The sequence below is a fragment of the Schistocerca americana genome, chromosome 1 (genome assembly GCF_021461395.2).
Source record: "Schistocerca americana isolate TAMUIC-IGC-003095 chromosome 1, iqSchAmer2.1, whole genome shotgun sequence".
In the NCBI taxonomy this organism is placed as follows: Eukaryota; Metazoa; Arthropoda; class Insecta; order Orthoptera; family Acrididae; genus Schistocerca; species Schistocerca americana.
Window position 1 is genome coordinate 226,777,543 of NC_060119.1, and position 25,054 is coordinate 226,802,596.

The window sequence follows — 25,054 nt, forward strand, 5'->3', positions numbered from 1 at the left end:
ACACAGTACCTATTAATTTTTGTGGTAAAGTGTATGACCCTTCTCTCAACAGGTACTGGTTTCTGGACATACCCTTATAGGAACCTTTTTTATACTTTTGACCAATAGTACCTCCCGTCGGAACACGTGACACTTGTTAAACATTCTATACTCATGAAAAAATGGCACGTGTACGCTACGATGGTGTAGGAAGATACTGCACGAAACTCAATTTATTTTTTAAAAAAATGTTTCAAATGGCTCTGAGCACTATGGGACTTAACTTCTAAGGTCATCAGTCCCCTTGAACTTAGAACTACTTAAACCTAACTAACCTAAGGACATCACACACATCCATGCCCGAAGCAGGATTCGAACCTGCGACCGTAGCGGTCGCGCGGTTCTGGACTGTAGCGCCTAGAACCGCTCGGCCACTCCGGCCGGCCTTCTTGTTTAGTTACATAAGAGAATTTGGTCTGCTTACAACACGTAAGATGCATGATTTTTATCAAATCAGAAAGCGCTATAAGACCTCTAAAAATTCAAGTAATTTACATGAAAGAATTAATGTCCTGGACATTAGTGTGTCCGCCTAGGTGTCAGCGCGGCTGACTGCCAAACGATGGGCCTGGGTTCGATTACTGACCGGGTCGGAGATTTTATTCGCCACGGGGGAAGGGGGGGGGGGGGGAATTGGTGTCACTATGTTCATATCACCATAATTGAGATTCCGCAATTGAGCTGGCTCAATGGGCACCTCTCTAAAGCCAATGAACTGTAAAAATAGCATTATGCTTGGTAGCGATTCCCCTTTCGCTTCCGTCTCACTGCCTTACTTAGAATTCTTTAATTTTTGATCCTATGTTCACGGATGTCGAGTTCGTTAGAGGTAGAGCTCTAGGCCGGTTGGGCGAGGAATAAGTAATACGTCGCTGGTGGACTCGTCACGGCAGTCACAAACGATTTCCAGGGAGGCCACAGAAAATCTAACAAGGAGACGGCACGACCGTGGGGTCGGGGATTTGTCCGAAATTTTGTGTGGTGAAAGAGGAGCCCTAACACCTCACCTGGTTAAAATATTACGACTCACTACCCGGAAAATCCCGGGAAAAATCGATCCAAAGTTTCTTAGGTGCCTTATAAATGTAAAATGTTAGTCCATTGCCGGGCCGCCGTCTGGCCTAGGTTTATGCCGGCACGGTAGCTCAGCGTGTTCGGTCAGAGGGTAATGTGCCCTCCGTAATAAAACTGAGTTAACAGATCAGCAACGAACTTAAATGGATGTCTTACGACGTCCGCCCCGAGCAGATTCAACGAGCTAAAGTGACAAAAAAAAAAAAAAAAACGTTTAGCGCTCCGACTATTACGCCAGAGGTCTCGGGTTCGATTCCTGCTCCTGCACTATTTTTTTTCTTCTGTTTCATTTTCTTTGGTTATTCCAACAATTATTCAGAAAGTTTGCCAAACCTACATTATCTTTAACAAATTAGTTACAGTATTGAATAAAAATTATTTTCTTTTTGTCCAACAACACAACTCATGGCGGTGGGTTTTCCATTTTTCATTGTAAAGTATATGACGAGAAACATTGCCTTTTTAAGCAGAATAACAAAGTCGACTGGGAAACATTCAATTTTTATACATATAATAATTATAAACAAGAACTGCAGTGGTAATCATCGTAAAAACAAACGAAGCAATAATTTTTGCGACTACTTGCGCAACATATAAAAGCGGATTTTTTACAATCACAGGGCGTTTGCAATGAATCTGTAGAAAAACATGCCCCATTAACGTTTACGAAAATGTTTCGAGTTTCTGATAATTTTGAGGCAAACCAGGCATATTGAATCATGTCTCGGAATATTGATGGTGAATTATAGAATGAATTATTATAAAATTTTCCCGGTAATTGATTTCACGATTCTCCTGTAACAATGCGCTGCAATTTTGCAAGCAACAGAAGAAAAAAAAAAAAGTGCCGGAGGAGGAATCGAACCCGAGACCTCTGGCGTAAAGGTGCGAGCACTAACCATGTAGGCCAGACGGCGGTTCGGCAATGGTCTAGCATTTTATACTCATAAGGCACCTAAGAAACTTCGGATAGATTTTTCTCGGGATTTTCCGAGTAGTGCGTCCTAATATTTTAACCACGTGAGGTGTTAGGGGTCCTCTTTCACCACACAAAATTGCGGACAAATCCCCGACCCCACGGTCGTGCCGCCTCCTTGTAAGTCAAGGGTACCAAGGCATTCTTCCCGGATTCAGAACCTATATTTTACGAGAAGTTCTGACTAGACAGGAGCTGAGAATTATAAACGCAGCTATATGTCAGGGTACAGACACGTTATAAGGCGAGAAAAAGAAATTCTTGGAGCCAAGAAACGAGATGCCTGACAGGGAAGCCTTCTGACTCGACCTCGAAGCTAGTTAGTTGTGACTGGTTAGTCGACTCGGCGTTATCAGGCAGGAGGGAAGGAAAAAGAGGCGCCGCCGCTTATCCCCGACACTAAGGCAAATCTATTAGGTAGAAAGCGCGGGCCGGCGTGACACGGATCTGCACGATCTGGCGGTGTGGCGATAGGGCGGAGAAAGTGGCTGCCGGCTGCCTGCTAGACTAGAAAGCGCGCCGGGCCAGTCCACGCTCTGCGGGCGTCATGGGTGATTTCGCGGGGAGGGGGAATCCTCCACCACTGTTTGGTGGCGAACTTGTAGGGTTGTGGCGTCAGTGTAGAGACAGAAATAAAATGTTGCGTGGCTCAAAGCCTGATGCGAAACTTCCATACGACGCCGCTTCGAGCGCCCTGCGCGTCAATTTCGCTTCCTGGTATTTTGTCGGAAAGTGACATTTTCAGACTGTGGTCGTGTTCAACATACAACTGACCCTTGCAGAGAAGATAATGGCAACCAGCCACTGTCAACAGCGCTGTTTATTTACACAAATACCGCCGTTACCGGTTTAATAGGCTGGCTACAGTAATGATGGGGCAATTGAATCCCGGTCTTAGAACCGGGCAGTTTAGACGGGCTGGAAATGTACTGTGTCGTTCGGATGAACTATTTTTGTTTAGTGAAATCAGAACTAATTTTATTTTTAAATTGAGGCTATTCCAGAAGGTATGTACTCAATTCGAGCGGTCTAAGGCGCTGCAGTCATGGACTGTGCGGCTAGTCCCGGCGAAGGTTCGAGTCCTCCCTCGGGCATGGGTGTGTGTGTGTTAGGATAATTTAGCTTAGTAGTGTGTAAGCTTAGAGACTGATGACCTTAGCAGTTAAGTCCCCTAAGAATTCACACACATTTGAACATTAAAAAATTAAAAAAAAATGTACTCAATTACGAACACCCAAACGTGAGTGACAAATAGAAGTACCGGCCGCGATGGTCTAGCGGTTCTAGGCGCTCAGTCCGGAACCGCGCGACTGCTACGGTCGCAGGTTCGAATCCTGGCTCGGGCATGGATGTGGGTGATGTCCCTAGTTTAGTTAGGTTTAAGTTCAAATGGTTCAAATGGCTCTGAGCACTATGGGACTGGTAATCAGTCCCCTAGAACTTAGAACTACTTAAACCTAACTAACCTAAGGACATCACACACATCCATGCCCGAGGCAGGATTCGAACCTGCGACCGTAGCAGTCCCGCGGTTCCGGACTGCGAGCCTAGAACCACTAGACCACCGCGGCCGGCTAGGTTTAAGTAGTTCTAAGTTCTAGGGGACTGATGACCACAGATGTTAAGTCCCATAGTGCTCAGAGCCATTTGACAAATAGAAGCAAGTTTTAGATTCCAAGACGTTCCGTTTTGTTTTTCATTCTGTCCTGAAGTATGTACTACTGTCTTCGCGAATCAGCCTTCTATCGGCAACTGATCCCTGTATTTCTTCTTTGCGGAAACCATCTCTGAGGAAAGTGAAAGTTTTGCCGTCGGAATCTGTTGCCCTTTTGGTACCTGCTGCAGAAGATCACGAGGAATCAGATACTGGGGATGATGAAGAGGATACAAATGTCTGTGAGGAAGAAGATGAAGAAGGAAATGAAGATAAAAGAACAAGAAGTTTTGTGGAGGAACATTAAGAAGACTTACAAAACTTTCAATTTTTGTATTGATATATATTTTCTGTAATAAAGATAGTAATAGAGGCAGTTTTGTCACGAAATCTACCATTAAAATTATAAATGTTCACGGAAAAAAAAATTTCCGCTTCATTAATTTTTCCAAATCTTTTTGCCATACTGGATCCGTCAGTTTGAATTCTTCAATTTTGATAGAAATATCGTTATCGGAAGGATCAAAAACCCCAGTAAACTCGATTTTTGGCGAAATTGGAACAATTTTGAAGGTTTTGCCTGATTTTTGGGATTCTGGCCCACTGTGTGACAGGTTGATCAACAGACGGCTGCTCAGTTTTAAATTACATTTGTTGCTGCTTTCATTAGTTGTAGGATGTTTTTTCATGCTTTTGACGAAAGTTCCTTCGGGTGATGTTTCCCTACAGCAATTTTTAAAAAATAAAATAAAAAACAAAACAACGAACGATGTGAGAAACGGCCTGTTTAACTGTAACTATATCGACAGCGAAAGAACGGCATGAGAAACGGCGGGAAAGGGGGAAGGAGGAAAATACAACCAGCAACTACTGCAAATCACAACAAATGTAATTTAAATGTGAACAGCCGTCTGAAGATGAACCCGTTGCCTTGAAACTTGTAACAACGCTATTTGTATAAATAAATAGTGGCTAGTTGCTGTTGTCTTATTTGCAAAAATCGACTTGAGTTTCATTTCTTATTTTGTTTAAGGAAGATTTTATTTGGCGTCACGAGGCTGGCTGAAACCGTTTCAGACCTTTCTACCACAGCTAATAGCTAGTAATGAGACCACCGAGGGTGCCAGTGTAGAGATGAAAACCGGCTAGCATAATGGAACAGAAAGAATTGCTTTCATTTGTCAATTATCATAACGCGAATCACTGGTGACGCACTGCTGCTTTATCCAGTCCACCGATCCACTTCTTCCTCCGACACCACACGCATATTTTAACAAAATGTTCCTGTCACATTTCTATGATTTTTCGCCGTCTAAATATATCACTTGCCTTTACGAAAATAGTTTTGCTCTTTTTCAGACATAGTATTGTTGTTAATTACAGTCGTACACTTATTAACCAGTCAGAAATCAAGAAACGTACGTGGCAGTAATTATTGGTATCCTCGTTTCTGCTATTTTTCGAGACTAGTAGAGCATTGTCTTTTTTCCATTCTTTCGGAAATTTTTTCTTCCAACAAGATCTTAAGCAGTGAAAAAAACTATGTTAATTTGATTCTTCCTATTTCATAAGTTCTATATGCAACAATGGCCTCCTAATTTTTTAATTTATTGAAAGCGTCAGTTAATTTATATTATAAAAATATGTGTACAACGTGCGTCCCGCTAATACTCAGAAATAAGTCCCGGTACGATCAAGGAAGTTACATGGAGTGGTAGCCCTCTATCCCCTATTCATGAAGAAGGTTTCCATTTATCGCTAGCCGCGCGGTCTGGGCGCCTTGCCACGGTTCGCGCGTTTCCCCCCCTCGGAGGTTCGAGTCCTCTCTCGGGCATGAGTTTGTGTGTTGTCCTTAGCGTTAGTAAGTTTAAGTTAGATTACGTAGTGTGGAAGTCTAGGGACCGATGTCCTAAGGAGTTAGGTCCCATAGGCACTTACCACCACCACCATTTTTACCTGAAGGCCATGCTTTTGAAGATGTAAGGGCTGGGAAGTTTTGCCCTTTAGAAATGTCTAGGACATTCCAGAATATTCGAGAGCGTTCCACAACATTCCAGAATGTTTCGGAATGTTCCACAATGATCCAGGATGTTCTGGAATGTTCGGAAAAAATCAGGAACATTCCAAAATGTTCGGGAACATCTCAGATCATTGTGGAACATTCCAAAACACTCTTCGAATGTTCTGGAATGTTCTGGTACATTGTGGACCAGTCAAAGCCTTTTTGGTATGTTCCAGAAGTCGCCACTGGTTGTGTTACCGATTGGTAGGGGGCTGGAACGTTAGTTTCTTATCAGTGACCAAGGGAGGAACGGAAAAAGTAGTGTAGTGAATGAATAAAAACAATCCACTGTTTGTTTTTGTGTGTGAGTAGCCAAAGTGATGGTTCAAATGGCTCTGAGCACTATGGGACTCAACATCTGACGTCATCAGTCCTCTAGAACTTAGAACTACTTAAACCTAACTAACCTAAGGACATCACACACATCCATGCCCGAGGCAGGATTCGAACCTGCGACCGTAGCGGTCACGCGGTTCCACACTGAAGCGCCTAGAACCGCACGGCCACACCGGCCGGCGCCAAAGTGACACAGTGACTGAAAATAAATCGAAAATAAAGCGTGGATATGTATAAAGTGTACTTAGTGTATTTGTTAATACAAGGTTGACTTGATTTATGCAGTATTTTAGGTAATGCTCAAACGTAAAAGAGGAGGTGATCTTGCGAGTTCTAAAGCAAAACGGCGAAACAAAAAACCAAAGCGAGAAACGTAACATACGAATAGCGCGAAGCTCATTTAAGTTCCCAACGAACGAGAATGAGCACCGTGTGAAGCAGAGAAACCGGTCAGCTATACATAGCTTGCTCTCGAATAGTAACTATGAAAAATTTGTTCATATACACCCCGACAGCAAAGTCAAAAATGTCCTTTCATTCCAACTACCACACCATCTCATATCAACTCCCTGAGGGTAGCCGGGTATCCCAGCTACCTTTTTAATATTTATGGTGTCTACGGTATATTATTCCTTGCTGTTGGTAGGTATAGCCTGCATTTTGGAAATGGTGTTTCGTATATTACAAAAAGCAAAGTAGATTGATACTCGGTGGGGTGGCTGATGGAAGGCGCAGTAAATGAGAAACGCCTTTACGGTTACTTCCATCTGCCGCCGCGCCCATTGTCAACTTAATTCGCGCGGACAGTAGATGTCACACAGTCAGCATCTTTTTACGTAACTGGGAAACTTCATGGTTAACCAAGAAAACTTCACATCTTCCGTTTCTTATATGGAACAGGTATTACGAGACGAATCTCGTGTCAGTTGTGTCGAATTAAAAATAGCATTGGTGGTAGTTAGTTACAGAAATGTAGAGTCATGTCTCCGGCTAAGCGAATACTTATACCAGTCCAGTACTATATCCGTTATCACTCGAGAGGTACCAAGACAGATAAAAAGAGTAACGAAGTGGGAACTTCGAACATAAAATTTACCAATTTAAAATGGCGTTTCAGATTTACCAATTCACCATTTACCCATTGTTCACTACAAATAATCCATGCTGAGAAAGAGCGACCTTTTTCAAACTTATCTTATTGTTTAAAGAACACGAAACTTTAAAGGATACAAGCAAACAATATAAAGTGTAATTATTTAACACACAGAAAAGTGAGGCATGTCATCGTTTACTAATACATATGTTCACTAGCTTATATGGATTGGAATGTTCCAAGGGACCTTTTAACATCTACAGCATCCGAAATTTGTAGTTTTCGTGAGATAAATTACACTTGACGATATGAGATTATCTTCATATTGTGGTACAGGGCTTTCAGCAATACAGTGACTAGAGCGCTGAGTCAGTATCACAGTATATTTCATTTTTTACGTTAGTTAAAATGCATAACATAACAAAAATGTGTGAATAACAAAGTATGGTGCTAGCTTTAGTTGTTACCTGTCTTCGTAACTGTTAACAGCAACCTTGATCACTGAATACCCTGTGCCCTTGTTTTCAGTCGGTGTTATATGTTAACAGAGCGTACTCAAGCCAGCCTACCCTTTGGTGTGCTACGCGTTTCAACGCTATTCTTTCCTAGGCTATTTTGTTGTTAACCAAACTTCTAATATTCATATGTTGTATTGCACCATTATCATATACTGTATATTCTTCCAGTTTGGCTTCCTTGTATTTATTACAGTTCAACTCTTCCATTTCTATAGCGTACTATCGCTCAAAAGTAACTTCTGTTACGTCAGACCAATGACGAACGCCAGAAAAGTTTCTAAAGAGCGTTCTTACGCTGTGTCTTTAGGCTCCTTCTATCCCTACTGAGACGGCCATCTTGTGGTTCCATCTTGCTTCCTAGACTACAAAATTCTTTCAGTTCTTGCATTTTGTAGTTCTCAGTTCTATTTCTAGCTGAGAGTGATCCTCATACTACCTCTCTTTTGCAAGCTTCGACACTGTCGCGAATAGAAGCAGGTAGTCAGAAAGTGTACGATTTGTTTCTCTTATTCCAGTCTATTATCACTAAAATTTCTTTTTGTTCTCAGAGTGTTGATTTCGGTCAGTGGTGACCATCATCAGATCTGTTTAAAACTTATCCTCACATTTTAAAGCCAGAATGGCATAACCAAGAGATATAAATAAAATCAGCTAGGCATCGTCGAACTTAACAAAAATATGACTGCCGACACTGTGGCCTAGTTCGTACTATAAAAAAAGTCTGAGCACAAAAACAGTTATGAGAACATAGATTGAAATAAAAGAAACGAATTCTGCTTCTCATTGTTGCTTCCGTTTTTCATTTGTCTATCACTGAAGACAATCGTTAAGCGAATTTACTGTCTGCTCAAGCTTACGCGACGTAGGACTTTTGTTAAAATCCGACGACGCCTCGAAGTTCCTATTCTTCACAACTGACTGTAATACGAGATTTAGTTTACACATGTTTTTCCGTTACTATGTTAACACTCGAACTAAAGACGCGTCTAGGGAAACAAAGAAGTTATGTGACCATAACTATAAATTTTCAGATGTGTAAATTTAATTGCAGTTACTTCACGTACAGTATATAAGAGACGTAATGTACTGCGAAAAAGCTGTTGGAGATTTATCGACTAACAGAAATCCTACAAGTTACAAACGGATCGTGATTCGCTATCACATGCATGGTATATTTCTTTTAATTTTTCTCTTTTGTCCATCCAAAGTCTTTTGAGTCTGATTATTATACGTTCAAAGCATATTGTTAATCTAATTTCGTAGGTAATTTTAATTGCTATAAAATCTAGATTCGTTAAAATAAGAAGCATGAGACTATATAATATACAGTTATGTAGATAGTACTTTATCAGCCGAGTAGGAACACAGTTGTATTTTCGGTAACACATTTAGACAACAATATTTCGATGGACCACCCTTAATGAATTGCTCGTGTTAAGGGCACGTCGAAAGTCCGTAATTGTGAATGCAATTAACGTTGATATGAAAAGAACGCATGTAATTTCGGTTATGTTTCGTGTATCTATATTATTTATTGACATACCGCAACACCTTAAGTGCGGTGTAATACCTATCTCTGCCATACACGCTTAGGGCTTACATTGTGAAGTGCCGTAGCTATTTATTTATCTATGAAGGACAAAAGTTGTATTTATTTATTAATTCGGCGACGCACTTGCTGCTTTGTAATTGTACCTGCCCTGGACTCTGAGTACCAGTGCTGGTCTAGCTTTTAGAGATCAACTAGGAAGCTACTAGACCGGTTACTAGAGCAACCTGATCTAGAATAGCAAGTAGGTGTTGCAGATGGGACAGCTTGGCATTTAGGGGGTGGTGTAGGGTGCATACGTAGAAGTGTGTTTCCGAAGCAGGTGCTCAGCATCACGAGTACGACGTTATTCCAAGCGTTGGAAAGATTAGCGCCTAATTTATTGGTTGCCGCCGCAAAATTGCTTTTCACAGAAACATGCGGTAACATGCTTTTACTGTGGAACATGAGCTTCAGTACAATGAAATTTCTTCTTGCTTGTATTTGTGGTGATAAATATAGTCTTCAAACTCTTAATTCTGGAAACATCTACAATGATAAGCGATTTTTTTGTCCACGTGGTGTATGTGCAACACGTCTATTATTTTTAATTCATAAATAAAGTAAACACTCGACTTATGCGGTAGAAAATATTACAACTGTTGCAACAAACAGGTCACCTGATTTCGATAAATTTTCTATTACTTATACTTTACCGATTACGAGCAAATTATAGGCACAGCATTTCATGATCCGTAAAACATGCAGTAATAGATAAGTGACTACAGAACTGAAATTTATCCAATGATTTGTCTGTTTCATAACTGGTATTTTGAAAGCAAAAACTGAAAATAGCGAGAGTCAGATCATATCTCTTCTGGGTGCAATCCCAGGTCATTCTTCAAAGTTCGTTCGTCCTGACAACACGAATCAGACTGGATACTTTCTTCAGACTTTTTTTTTCTTTTCTTTTTTTTTAATAACCGCCTAACATAACCAGGGGCCCGGCACGAGAGGACTACGCACACCAAAAACTTCCCAGCTATCCTGGGGTGATAACTACTAAGATACCAACGCCGAAGTATCCAACCTGAATCACGACTGGAAGTTTTTTTTTTTTTTTGTGATATGTTACAATACAGCATCACCAGTCTTTTCGTCCCAATAACAAAGACCAAACACAGACATAAACTATGTAAGTTAAGACCTCAAATTTCTTCTATAATGCTTCTAACGCAAAAATTGACTGCAGGGAGAGGTATCTCTTAGTGGAACCACAACGCCCCTGACATCATCGACGAGTGTTATTCGGCCGTTTACAGTCATTAGTCATCGTCATCAGATCATTAAAAGGGTAATTCTTGGCAGTGGGGGTTGGGGTTATTGCAAAAATTCTTAGGATACATATAATCTCCTGTGGAGAATTTTCTTGGGAACCTTTTGTACTGTTGGAAGAGCCAACACTGTGTTGCTAGAGGAGGCCGAAATGCACGCGTTTAATTACACGCTGACTGGCGTGAGGTCTGGAACAGTTAAGGGAATTAATAGTAGCAAATAAAGTACATAGTTGATATAATACTTAACTTTAATCCACAATTGTAGAACATCTCTCGTTACGATACATGCTTCACAATATTAATTATCAAATGCTATGGCGCCTTGCTAGGTCGTAGCAAATGACGTAGCTGAAGGCTATGCTAACTATCGTCTCGGCAAATGAGAGCGTACTTGTCAGTGATCCATCTCTGGCTAAGTCGGCTGTACAACTGGGGCGAGTGCTAGGAAGTCTCTCTAGACCTGCCGTGAGGTGGCGCTCGGTCTGCAATCACTGACAGTGGCGACATGCGGGTCCGACGTATACTACCGGACCGCGGCCGATTTAAAGGCTACCACCTAGCAACTGTGGTGTCTGGCGGTGACACCACACCTTTACCTTGATTTCGCGTTCTTCTCATATACCTCTAACGATTTCTGAATCTTATATTTTGAAATAATAAGAAGAGTAACGTTAGAAACACAGGTAGCATATGAGAGCTCTATGGAAGTTGAATTACAAAGAAAATAAGGCGTGTAGCATTGGAAACCTTAATATTTAGAGGAAAACAAGTCACGAACACGAGATGAGAAACGACCTACATTTAGAGACAACGAGGAACTAACGAAACATCTATGTGCAGACGTCGAACAATTGGTGTCAAATATGAGACTAGCCCGAATTCGTGTTAAACGTCTCTGCTGGTGACGTTTTCAATCTATTTAATACGGGAAAATCCTTAAATTTATTTATATATTTCTCGTTTTTCTGACAAAGCGTGCAGGTGATTGTTTCGGAAATTTTCTACGAAGTCTTGAACTCAATGGAAGCATCACCTTCAGCATTAAACGCAGAAATGTTTATTTTCTAATATGTGAAGTCACAAACAGTGTCATTGTAGCTACTGCAGGATGTCAAGATAATTTACAAGACTTTTAGACACTGTAATCAACACAAAGCCTTTACAGAATTATTTGTTAACGAACGAATTCCTGTTGCCGGACCCGTAGTGATACTAAATGGAAACTGTTTTGGGTTTTTCATGCCTTTTGGTATTCACAGAAAAACTGCGTTGCGGTTTGTGAAATGTTTCTTCATCTTTAAATGGGTTGATAATGTTGCGATTACTCTTCTTCATATTGTGACGTAGTTTGGGGTGTGGCGCGAATGCATAAACATCGTACCTGGAGAAACATCATAGAAGAATACAACCTATCAACCTATCACTGAGCTGATAAAACTCTGGATGCAGATTACGATCCCAGTGTGTCTTTGGCTCGAGGTTCTCTCTCTACTTAATGTGCCCGTGCTGGGACTGTAATTAACTGACCCAACTGATAACTGGTCATTGCGACATGATAACAATTAAATGCGCTTCTGGATCCACAAATAATTTAGGCACGGTGATAATCAGTACTCTGCTACTGCTAAAATATATGGCAAACGCTCCAGGAACGTAAAGAACACGTCCACTAATCCAGAAGAGCGAGTTGTTTCAGCAGTAGCTTTATCCAACAGGAATATCTACCACCGTGTTCGTCAGTAAGTGGCGTCTTTGAAAATATTTAGGTTTTAGAACGGTGTCTCGAACGCTTGTATTTCCATCCCAAGAGGTGAATGAATGATCGTATGGCATTTTTGGCCGGAATATCCTACCTGGGATATTCGGTCGCCTGGCGCAGGTCTTTTTATCTGATGCCACTTCGGCGACTTGTGCGTCGATGATGATGAAATGATGATGAGGACAACACCCAGTCACCGAGTGGATTAAATCTACGACCCTGTCGGGAATCGAACAGGGGCCCCCTGCGTGGAATGAGACTACTTTGGCTGACTGTGCTGTATATCCCAACATCTCAAACTACAAACATTAATCAAATGTACAGGGCTTCTCTACATCATTGTGTAATAATTTTAGGATTATTAAATAAATAAGAATGTGAAAAGAACGTCCTTTTACCACTGTCAGAATTTAATGAATACTGAGAGCCTAATAGCGTCACTTTAAACAACATTAACGTTACGTTTGGAAAACAGACAGTTATTAAAATGAAAATACTATTTATAATGCTCATTTTCAGTTTAATTCTTACGGTCACGTGGTCACACTAAAGTACAAAATAAATGCAACTATGCGTATATAGTCACCATAATCACAGGCGACTGAAACAGTGAGTGAAGCACAGAATTCGTTTTACAATACGATGCGGTTTCAAGTCCAGAAGAATTTTACAGAACATGTCTCCGGCTGCAAAGCAACATGCTTGTATAGAATGAACGGTCTTGTACGGTACAAGTGACAAGAAATCTGCATCAGTAATGACGGTGCTAATACATATGCATCATAACATATGTAAACTGGCGTGATACGCTTGATCAAAATGCAAACAGCTTGGTCGGTCTAGTATATACGATGCACAATACAATGAAGCACAGTGTGTCAGTAATGGCCAAAGCTGCAGACACAGAAACAAAGAAATGCGTTTGTCTCGAGTAACTAAAACATAAAATACGTTTACAGAGAGCTTATTTCTTCTATGCCTATCCGCACACGCTGCTTTTAACGCTTTACAAAGATTTTTTTTTCCGTCCGAGTCAGAAACCAAGACAACGTTGATGGCTGTAATGATTCTTCCTGACTGGGTGTTTATACCACAGATAAGATGTTAGATATACAGGAATCTGTTGCATCTAAAGAGTTAACGATGTTACAAAGTAAATTCAAGAAACTATAAAGTGTTCAAGACTAGAAGACTAGTTGAGGATCGAGTTTGTACCCATACTCTCATGAAAGTCAAATCGTTACATCTATGGCGTTTACAAGATCTGCAGATGATTTCAGACTTATTTCCATTATATACTTGTTTAGTTCTACTTTCTCGTAAGTAGATGAAAATCCATTGATCAAGATGTCAAGACACCTTTTAGGCCACAGTTTTAGGCAACTCTGTCATTGTGTAAACTGATGATGGGGCACAGATGTAAAATTAAGGTGGGCAACATACGACTGAACTGTCTATTTGAACCGCTCGATTTCGGCATCATGTGAAACGAGTGAACCATACGAAGCTTGTGGACCGGAGTGAAGTAACAGTACGTCAGCTATACCGTACCGTTTTCAATTAGGCACCTTTTGATTATCTTTCTTACGAAATTGTGGTACATGTGGAAATAACGCCCATTTCGATTGCTTATTCGTATCTTTACTTTATAATGATTCTAGTAATCTCACGTAAGACTGTGGTAGAAGAAAGTGGATGAGTGAGTGAGTATTCAAGAGACCGCGGTGATACAGCGTTGGCCGCAACGGGAAGAGGTTAATTTACATAGCCTTCTGGAACGACAATTAACAGGAAAGATGGATTGTGACGCAGGTGTAGGTTTACAAACGACTTTTTAGTAATTCTCAAAGTGTCAGTAACATATACATGTACATTGTCCTGGGGTTGGCCTATTGTTCAAGAGCAGCAACACAATTTGCGCTGGCAAGACGTAATTCACAACACAATTTTCGCTGGCAAGACGTAATTCTGGAAGACAAGTGGCTTGCTGGTACCAAATATTGACATAGAATTTAGGGAAGTTTCTAAAATTTTAGACCAGTAGAACTATTTTTAAATAAAATGTTAGCTGTGGTAGAACGAAGGAAGACACTTTACAATTTCGAAATTAGGAATTACAAAAATATGTAGCTGATTTTAAGTAGGTAGGTGAGTATGAATCGACGAAGTAATTTAAATAATAGCAAAACTTCTATGGGTATCTCTGATCAGATCATAGTACTTGTTCTTGAGATATAAGTTGACACTTCAAGGAGTAATTAACTTAACGCTGAAAGAAGTAGAACAGGAGAAAAGTTGTAGGGGAAAATAATATTTCAAGTTTGTAAAACATATTGTGTGTCACGAGAGATTGCAAGAATTGAACACAAGGCAGGAAGCGATAGAGGATCGCATGCAACCAAAGGAAAACTTGCGTTAGTGTCGGAGTAAAAATGGTGAGTTACGATTTACAGCCAGGTAAGTTAGGCTTCGTTTTTACAGATGAATGAAAATAGATAAAGCGTTTAAATTTGTCTCTACTGATACTTTAAGCAATCCAGCACGAGGAAAAAATTAGAGCGTAGCTAAATTTGTATATTATGGGGACAGTAACGTCGGTTATCAGTCTACCGTCTCACCATGAATGTTTGGTCAACATAATTTGAAACTCACGCTTCATTTGCTGTGATTGTGCCACTGGGCTCAATCATTCGAGATACACAATTTTGATTGTTCTTTCACTCCATTAGAAGTTATGGCATTAGAAATTTGATTTTATTATGTTTTCCAATGATTTAATAATCACCGTAAGTACTTCTAGAATCGTGAAAGTGGGGATAACTGACGGTATCTTGAATGGAAATATGTGCTACACAACAACAAAAATGTAAATAAATAAATACAGTATCTCGATGGATGACACGTGTTTTCAGATTATTTTTTCTCAGGATGGCATCCAGAACAACTGTAAAAACATAAAAGAGGGAAATGTGATACTGTCTGTTCTCAACAACCAAATCGTCGGAAACTTTTTGCAATGTTACGAGACAAAAGATTTCTGGAATGGCTTCTTTACGACTAGTTGCTGGATGCCAAGTTTCTCCTTCGAATGAGTACTAGAAAATTTCTCCGTTAAGAGAATATTCGCTCTATCGTCAGAAAGCAAACACTCAATATTAGTTCCTATAGTCGTAGTCTGACAGATTGTTAATTGTCACGTAATCAATATATGGGACTCAGTACAGTCAGTACAGTACTGGTCGAAGCCTTGTGCGATTCCTATCGAGCTCGCAGAGCCAATGCAAAAGCGTCCTGGAAATTAACACGGATTCCACGAACACCGACCTGGAAAAGGCTTGACAGTAGCTTCCTAGGTTAATGCTGTGTTTCTTATGTTCCGGAAAGGCTTCGATGCAGTTCCGCACCGTTGCCTAGGGAAAAAAAAAAAAAAAAAAAAAAAAAAAAAAAAAAAAAAAAAAAAAAAAAAAAAAAAAAAAAACACGCGCTTATTGAATACCACGTCAGGCGATCCACTGGACAAAACACTTCGCAACGAATAAAACTCTTTGCGTTTCCTGCGAGGGAAGACGTCGCTTCTGAAGCGTAAATACCGTCCTGATGATCATTCGCATGTCTCCCTACATTTCATAAAAATTTTCTAATCGCGTTACCCTCTTGTACAGAGCTCCGTCGTATGCAAACAGACTCAGAGAGCAACACTTCGTTGAAAGACTGGCAGCTTAATCTTTATATAAATAAAAGTAAGACAATGCACTTATATAGTACTGTAGTACTGACACCGTTTGCTATCGTTGGGACCAATCACATCAACCTAGCTGTCAGGAAGACAAACCCAGGCTGACATTCGTCAGTGTAAATCACCTATGAACATTGTCTCTTACCAAACCCTCGTTTGAAAAATACTTGAATGTTATTCGTCGTCGTCGTCGTCGTGCCTTAGCAAGTCGGATTAATGGAAGAGAAAAATAAGATTGTAAGTAGAGCTACGCAATTCACCACAGTTTGTTTAGCCAGGGCGAAAGCGTCACAACGGATAGGAGTGAGAGCCGCCACAAGGAAGTCATTATGCACCGCGGAGAGTCTTCCTTCCCAAATTCCGAGACCATGTTCCAGTTCAGTCACGAAAAGTATTTCGTCTTTCGACAGACGTACATTTACTCCAGATGCAAGTTTGTGGTGTACGGCGGAGTGTACTTTATCATCCCACCGTCTTCCAGCCGCGAATGGTGCGTGGGAAGACAAATTGTTGATAAGCCTCCGTGTGAGCACGAATCTCTCAAACTTTACCATTATGATCTTTTTAGGACATTTACGTAGCAATATATTGGTTGACTTTTCTAGGAACGTACGCTTTTCTTAATTTTGTAAGTAAACCACCTCGTGATGGACAGCATTTCCCTTGTTATTCTGAAAATGGAATTGGTTAAGCATCTCTGTCGCCTTCGCTATTACTAAACGTACCTTTGACGAAACGCATTGCTCCTCTTTGGATCTCTTGTATTTCCTCAGTCAGTCCTACCTGCTAATGGTGCCAGACTAACCAGCAATACTCAAGTATTGATCGAACACGGGTTTTGTAAGCCACCTCTTCTGTGGATGGACTACACTCCCTGAGGATTCTCTTAATGAAGCTTAGTATGGCATCTGCTTTCCTACGATTATTTTTATGTCGTCGTTACACTTTTGTTGCTCAGTATGCTTACTGGCAGGTATTTAATGGATTTATTACCTCTAGTGACTGTTCGGCTATCGCGTTATCATACAACGAAGGGTCTTTCCGCCTGTTTATAAGCAATACGTTAATTTATTTTTGTTAATCTACTGCCAATCCTTGCACCAAACGTCTATCTTCTGTAGGTCTTTCTCCGTTTCACTAGAGTTTCCTTGCGTTTATGTATATGATAGCAGCCGGGTAAAGGTATCGAAACGAAATTTTCAGCAAATGATAGTATGCACAGGAACAAGTAATTTTGTTGCACGGTTAATATTCTTAGTTCTTAAATCAACCAAGATTTTTCTGTCCTTTAATAGAATGCTATGTTTTTCTTCGTGCCATTGGAAAGCTCTTGAAAAGACTTTCACAGTGATATATCCCTTGTCACTGATGGCTCTGAAACTTTTCGTGAAAACGCAACAAGCTTTATGTCACAGTACTTGTCTTTTCAAGAGCTTTCGAATCTTGTTATACAGTTGTATAGTATTTAAAAAAAATGTTCTTGATAATCTGGGTTGATGGAAAACAAAGAGTATTAACTATACAAAAAACTTATGTGCCCCTTGGCGTACTGTCATTTGCCGTAATCCTACATCTACATAGATACTTCGTAAGTCGTCATACGGTGCGTGGCGGAGGGTACCTTCTGCAACTACTAGTCATCTCCTTTCCTATTCCAGTCGTAGAGGGAGTGAGGGAAAACGACAGCCTATATGCCTACGTACGAACCTTACTCTCTCTTATCTTCTCTTCGCGGTCGTTACACGCAATGTGTGATGGCGGCAGTAGAATCGTTCTTCAGGTAAACATCGGTTCTCTAAACTACCTAAATAGCGTTTCGCGAAAAGGACGTCGTCTACAACAAATTTAGCAGCAGCCCTCTGAATTGCTTCGATGTCTCCCTTTAAACTGATCGGGTAGGGCTCCTAAACGCTCGAACAGTACTCAAGGCTGGTCAACACTAGTACTCTCTGTGTAGCCTCCCTTATAGATGAGCAACACATACGTATAATTCTCCCAGTAAACCGAAGTCGACAATTCGCCTTCCCTACTACCGACACTAGTATTCTCTGGGTAGCCTCCCTTATAGATGAGCAACACATACGTATGATTCTCCCGATAAATCTCAGTAAACCGAAGTCGACAATTCGCCTTCCCTACTGCCGACTTCACGAGGTCGTTCCATTTCATATTGATTTGCAACTGAACTAACAGATATTTAATCGACGTGACTGCGTCAAACAGCACACCAACAATAGTGTATTCGAACATCAAAGGATTGTTGTTCCTACTCGCCCACACTAACATAATTTTTTTATACATTTAGAGCAAGGTGCCATTCATCTTGGATCGTTCACAAAAATAAATCGTATGTACAGCTTTAAACGACTTACTATGTGTGCATTAAGGACAGTGATGGTCCTATAATACTCTTTTGGGTACGACTGAAGTTACTTTTACGTCTGAAGGTTTCTGTCCGTACAGAATTACAAGCTGTGTAACGACGCAGAATAAAAATTTAGAGGAACACAGGCTTACACAGGGAGTTAGCGACAATTGTTATGCCTCGCCATCTGCAAAACGAAGCTGGAAAATGGTACTGGTATGCTGTGTACCCTCTATACACTGGTTTGTATTGGTGAAATTGTTGTAGTCACTGGAGTGGGCGAGGGGAAGCCTGACCTCGATGAAGCGTCTGGTTTACGAATGAGACAGTGCCATGAAAACTATTTTTTTAATCTCAGTTGTCTTTATCTCGTTGTATGGAGTTACAATAGTTGACTGGTTTCTAACGGCACGAATCATTATCAAAACCAGGATCTTGCTATAACTGTCAAAGGTTGAACTGTCACCTTACGCCGACCTCGATCACTCGACGTCACTCAAGAGGCCACGTTGAATGTTAGATGACCGTTTGACATGTTATTAGGTCGGTGCATAAGCTCATAGCTTTTTGTTTTGCATGTTGGTATTCTGGTTGCTATGGGTTTATTTATGGATTGCCTATTTTATTCGTGCTTCACTGTTGTTGTTTGATTTTACATATTATAATAGTGATTGGAGCTGTGGACGCTAGAAAGTGTAGTTCCGCGTTCAGAAAGACCGTCAAGGTTTGATGAAGATCGTTCAAACGCAGTCATCCACAATGATGTACGTCAGTGGGCTCGAGAACTGGCAAATGTGATGAACTGTAATCATTCCACCATTGGAAGACATTTGCAAGCAATGGGGAAGGTTAAAAAATTGGCTGTGTGGGTAACGCCTGCTCTGAGCCAAAATCACAACTACCAGCGGATGGCCTTATGTGTGTATCCGCTTACTCGTCATCGACTGGCTCTTGAACAACACCGAAACCATTCCTATCCTACAACGTTATTGTTGACGAGAAACGGTGTCTTTATGCAAACATAAGGAAAAGAAAGGAATGGTTGAGCCCAAACTAAGCAGCAAATCTCGGCACAAAGACTTCAGGGGATCCATAATTACCCGAGGTGTAACCAACCCTGCTGACAGCCGTCCGAAGCGGCCGAGCGGTTCAAGGCGCTACAGTCCGGAACCACGCTGCTGCTACGGTCGCCGGTTCGAATCCTGCCTCGGGCATGGATGTGTGTGATGTCCTTAGGTTAGTTAGGTTTAAGTACTAAGTTCTAGGGGACTGATGACCTCAGAAGTTAAGTCCCATAGTGCTCAGAGCCATTTGAACGATTTTTGAACACTGCTGACATTTTCTGTCAGCAACTGAGACGCCTTGCAGTCCAACGACAACGATCAGGAAGACTGAATGAAGTAATGTTACTCCACGATAACGCCCGGCCGCATTCTGCTAGACTGACAAAAAACACTGAACAGAAGTTGGGTTGGAAAGTCGTTCCGCACCTGATCTCACGCCCTCAGATTTTCATCTTTTCCGCTCTGTATCGAACAACCTTAAAGGAACTTCCTTTCAGGATGAAAATGCGCTGCGAACATGGCTCGACGAGTTAGTCGCCTCAAAAACACGTGGTTTCTACAGTCACGGAATCGAGATGTTACCCCAGCGTTGGCAGACTTGTAAATAGTGAAGGAGAGTATATTATTGATGACTGAAGTCTGACCTCGGGGAAGATCAGTTTGGATTCCGTAGAAATGTTAGAACACGTGAGGCAATCCTGACCTTACGACTTATCTTAGAAGAAAGATTAAGGAACGGCAAACCTACGTTTCTAGCATTTGTAGACTTAGAGAAAGCTTTTGACAATGTTGACTGGAATACTCTGTTTCAAATTCTAAAGGTGTAAGGGGTAAAATACAGGGAGCGAAAGGCTATTTACAATTTGTGCAGAAACCAGATGGCAGTTATAAGAGTCGAGGGACATGAAAGGGAAGCAGTGGTTGGGAAGGGAGTGAGACAGGGTTCAAGCCTCTCCCCGATGTTATTCAATCTGTATATTGAGCAAGCAGTGAAGGAAACAAAAGAAAAATTCGGAGTAGGTGTTAAAATCCATGGAGAAGAAATAGAAACTTTGAGGTTCACCGATAACATTGTAATTCTGTCAGAGACAGCAAAGGACTTGGAACAGCAGTTGGACGGGATGGACAGTGTCTTGAAAGGAGGATATAAGATGAACATCAACAAAAGCAAAACGAGGATACGGGAATGTAGTCGAATTAAGTCGGGTGATGCTGAGGGAATTAGATTAGGAAATGGGACACTTAAAGTAGTAAAGGAGTTTTTCCATTTGGGCAGTAAAATAACTGATGATGGTCGAAGTAGAGAGGATATAAAATGTAGACTGGCAATGGCAAGGAAAGCGTTTATGAAGAAGAGAAAATTGTTAGCATCGAGTATAGATTTAAGTGTCAGGAAGTCGTTTCTGAAAGAGTTTGTATGGAGTGTAGCCATGTATGGAAGTGAAACATGGACGATAAATCGTTTGGACAAGAAGAGAATAGAAGCTTTCGCAATGTGGTGCTACAGAAGAAAGCTGAAGATTAGATGTGTAGATCACATAACTAATGAGGAGGTATTGAATAGGGCTGGGGAGAAGAGAAGTTAGTGGCACAACTTAACATGAAGAAGGGATCGGTTGGTAGGACATGTTCTGAGGCATCAAGGGATGACAAATTAAACATTGGAGGGCAGCGTGGACGGTAAAAATCGTAGAGGGAGACCAAGAGATGATTACACTAAGCAGGTTCAGAAGGATGTAGGCTGCAGTACGTACTGGGAGATGAAGTAGCTTGCACAGGATAGAGTAGCATGGAGAGCTGCATCAAACCAGTCTCAGGACTGAAGAGCACAACAACAACAACAACAAAGTCTCTGTTGTGTGTATCTGTTGTGTCCATTAAACTTACGGAAAAACGCTACTAACTTATGCACCAACCTAATACTTTTGCAACAAGACACTGGTTCTGCTGACAACCTACCGGGTGATCAAAAAGTCAGTATAAATTTGAAAACTGAATAAATCACGGAATAATTTAGATAGAGAGGTACAAATTGACACACATGCTTGGAATGACATGGGGTTTTATTAGAACCAAGAAAATAAAAAAGTTCAAAAAGTGTCCGACAGATGGCGTTTCATCTGATCAGAATAGCAATAAGTAGCAGAACAAAATAAGACAAAGCAAGATGATGATCTTTACAGGAAATGCTCAATATGTCCACCATCATTACTCATCAATAGCTGTAGTCGAGGAATAATGTTGTGAACAGCACTATAAAGCATGGCTGGAGTTATGGTGAGACATTGGCGTCGGATGTTGTCTTTCAGCATCCCTAGAGATGTCGGTCGATCACGATACATTTGCGACTTCAGGTAAGCCCAAAGCCAATAATCGCACGGACTGAGGTCTGGGGACCTGGGAGGCCCAGTATGACGAAAGTGGCGGCTGAGCACACGATCATCACCAAACGACGCGCATAAGAGGTCTTCCACGCGTCTAGCAATATGGGGTGGAGCGCCATCCTGCATAAACATCGTACGTTCCAGCAGCTGTTTTTCAGCCAGGCCGGGGATGATGCGATTCTGTAACATATCGGCGTACTTCTCACCCGTCACGGTAGCAAATGGCTCTGAGCACTATGGGACTTAACATCTACATCTACATTTATACTCCGCATGCCACCCAACGGTGTGTGGCGGAGGGCACTTTACGTGCCACTGTCATTACCTCCCTTTTCTGTTCCAGTCGTGTATGGTTCGCGGGAAGAACGACTGTCTGAAAGCCTCCGTGCGCGCTCGAATCTCTCTAATTTTACATTCGTGATCTCCTCGGGAGGTATAAGTAGGGGGAAGCAATATATTCGATACCTCATCCAGAAACGCACCCTCTCGAAACCTGAACAGCAAGCTACACCGCGATGCAGAGCGCCTCTCTTGCAGAGTCTGCCACTTGGGTTTGCTAAACATCTCCGTAACGCTATCACGGTTACCAAATAACCCTGTGACAAAACGCGCCGCTCTTCTATGGATCTTCTCTATCCTCCGTCAACCCGATCTGGTACGGATCCCACACTGATGAGCAATACTCAAGTATAGGTGGAACGCGTGTTTTGTAAGCCACCTCCTTTGTTGATGGACTACATTTTCTAAGGACTCTCCCAATGAATCTCAACCTGGTACCCGCCTTACCAACAATTAATTTTATATGATCATTCCACTTCAAATCGTTCCGCCCGCATACTCCCAGATATTTTACAGAAGTAACTGCTACCAGTGTTTGTTCCGCTATCATATAATCATACAATAAAGGATCCTTCTTTCTATGTATTCGCAATACAATACATTTGTGTATGTTAAGAGTCAGTTGCCACTCCCTGCACCAAGTGCCTATCCGCTGTAGATCTTCAGCCGGCCGAAGTGGCCGTGCGGTTAAAGGCGCTGCAGTCTGGAACCGCAAGACCGCTACGGTCGCAGGTTCGAATCCTGCCTCGGGCATGGATGTTTGTGATGTCCTTAGGTTAGTTAGGTTTAACTAGTTCTAAGTTCTAGGGGACTAATAACCTCAGCAGTTGAGTCCCATAGTGCTCAGAGCCATTTGAACCATTTTGTAGATCTTCCTGCATTTCGCTACAATTTTCTAATGCTGCAACTTCTCTGTATACTACAGCATCATCCGCGAAAAGCCGCATGGAACTTCCGACACTATCTACTAGGTTATTTATATATATTGTGAAAAGCAATGGTCCCATAACACTCCCCTGTGGCACGCCAGAGGTTACAACATCTAAGGTCATCAGTCCTCTAGAACTTAGAACTACTTAAACCTAACTAACCTAAGGACATCACACACATCGATGCCCGAGGCAGGATTCGAACTTGCGACCGTAGCGGTCGCGCGGTTCCAGACTGAAGCACCTAGAACCGCTTGGCCACACCGGCCGGCTGTCACGGTAGTAGTTTTGCTGTCCAGCGCCATGTGTCGGACATTTTGTGAACTTTTTTTTGTTCTAATAAAACCCCATGTTATTCCAAGCATGTGTGTCAATGTTTACCTCTCTATCTACATTATTCTGTGGTTAATTAATTTTTCAAATTTATGATCACCCGGTATAAGACTCGAATCCGGTCAAAATGTTGTAAATCCGTCGAAAGCGGTCGAGACAGTTGCGAATAAAACATTATTTTCCTAACTAAATTGCGTGTTCCAAAGCAAATGTTGACAACGTCAAATTTCATTGACAGTGCCGCGATTTGAAGATTTCTGGAGGTGACGGTCGTGTTGGCGATGAGGCAGCTTCGAGAGCTGTGCCCGTTAGGGAGTCCCCAGGGAGATGCGCGGCGAGGCGTCGCTCTAACCTGGTATACGAAGTGCCAGGGCGGCGGCTGGGTCACGTGCCAGGGAAACTGCGGCGGCAGCGGCGGCGGCAGCATCGCAGACACGTGTTGTCGCGCCGCCCCCGGGGGCTGGAGGAGGCGGTGCGCGTGTCCGGCCAGCGGCGTCAGCTGCAGCGGGTGGTGGTGCTGCGGCGGCTGCTGCTGCTGCGGAGGCGGCTGGCGATGCGCTTGCGGCTGGGCCTGCCCGCCGCCGAGGAACTGGCACGCTATCCAGTGGTCCATCCATAGGCGGCGACGCGCGCATCACTGACCGGCCGCGCGGCCAGCTAGGCACTGGTTACTCGGGCCAGATCCCACGGGAGCACCGAGGAGGACGCACTGACGCGCCCGCCGCGGGGAGGGGATGCCACCGCACCGCGAGACCTGCCCCCGGCCGCCGCCGACAAGTGGGAAAAATAATTGCGCGACGCCCCGATTTACATGAGAATCGGACGTCCGGTCCCGGCGCGCTGAATCGGTAACGACCCCGGGCTACAGTCTTAACTTAATTCCGGTCAGTAGGGTCCGGTGGTCCATTCGCGGCTCGACCGGTGTTCGCGTTCCTCGCCGTTACTGATCTCTGGGGGAGGCCTCACCGGTGTCGGAGATGAGCAGTCGGGTTCATTAATTTCCACCCGGCTCGGCTTCAGTGCGCAGGTCTCTGTGGAACACACACCAGACGGATGAGCGGCGGCAACACGAGCGGTATCTATCACTCCCGCACTGAAAGACAGCTGATTTGGCAAGGTAATCTTGGAGTAATTCAGTGGAGGCGACCTTTTCTTTTCCTAATAATAGAAGACCCTTTCCAATACATATGCAGCCAGGAAAAACATAAATGTCTGGTGAAAAGAGCAGTCATGTGAAATCCCGACGCGACGTTACGTTGCATTTTGCTACGATGACGGGAAGATGATTTCAGCTCTGCTTGTGTCCGCAGCTCGTGGTCTCGCAGTTGCGTTCTCGCTTCCCGAGCACGGGGTCTCGGGTTCGGTTCCCGGCGGGGTCAGGGATTTTCACCTGCCTCGAGATGACTGGGTGTTTGTTTTGTCCTCATCATTTCATCATCATTCATGCAAGTGGCAAAATTGGACTGAAAAAAGTTGGGAATTTGTACGGGCGCTGATAACCGCGCAGTTGAGCGCCGCACAATCCAAA

The 25,054-nt window shown here is 42.4% G+C and overlaps 1 protein-coding gene across 1 annotated transcript in view; it reads right to left on the reverse strand.

Moving 5' to 3' along the window:
* Positions 1 to 24,667, reverse strand: part of LOC124616273 (uncharacterized protein PB18E9.04c-like) — a 222,815-nt gene extending 198,148 nt beyond the window's left edge. Inside the window, exon 1 of the mRNA XM_047144614.1 lies at positions 23,879 to 24,667. Within this exon, the coding sequence (XP_047000570.1) occupies positions 23,879 to 24,139 (261 nt within the window). The 5' untranslated portion in view covers positions 24,140 to 24,667. The remainder of the gene's footprint in view (positions 1 to 23,878) is intronic.
* Between the last annotated feature and the right edge of the window lie 387 nt (positions 24,668 to 25,054).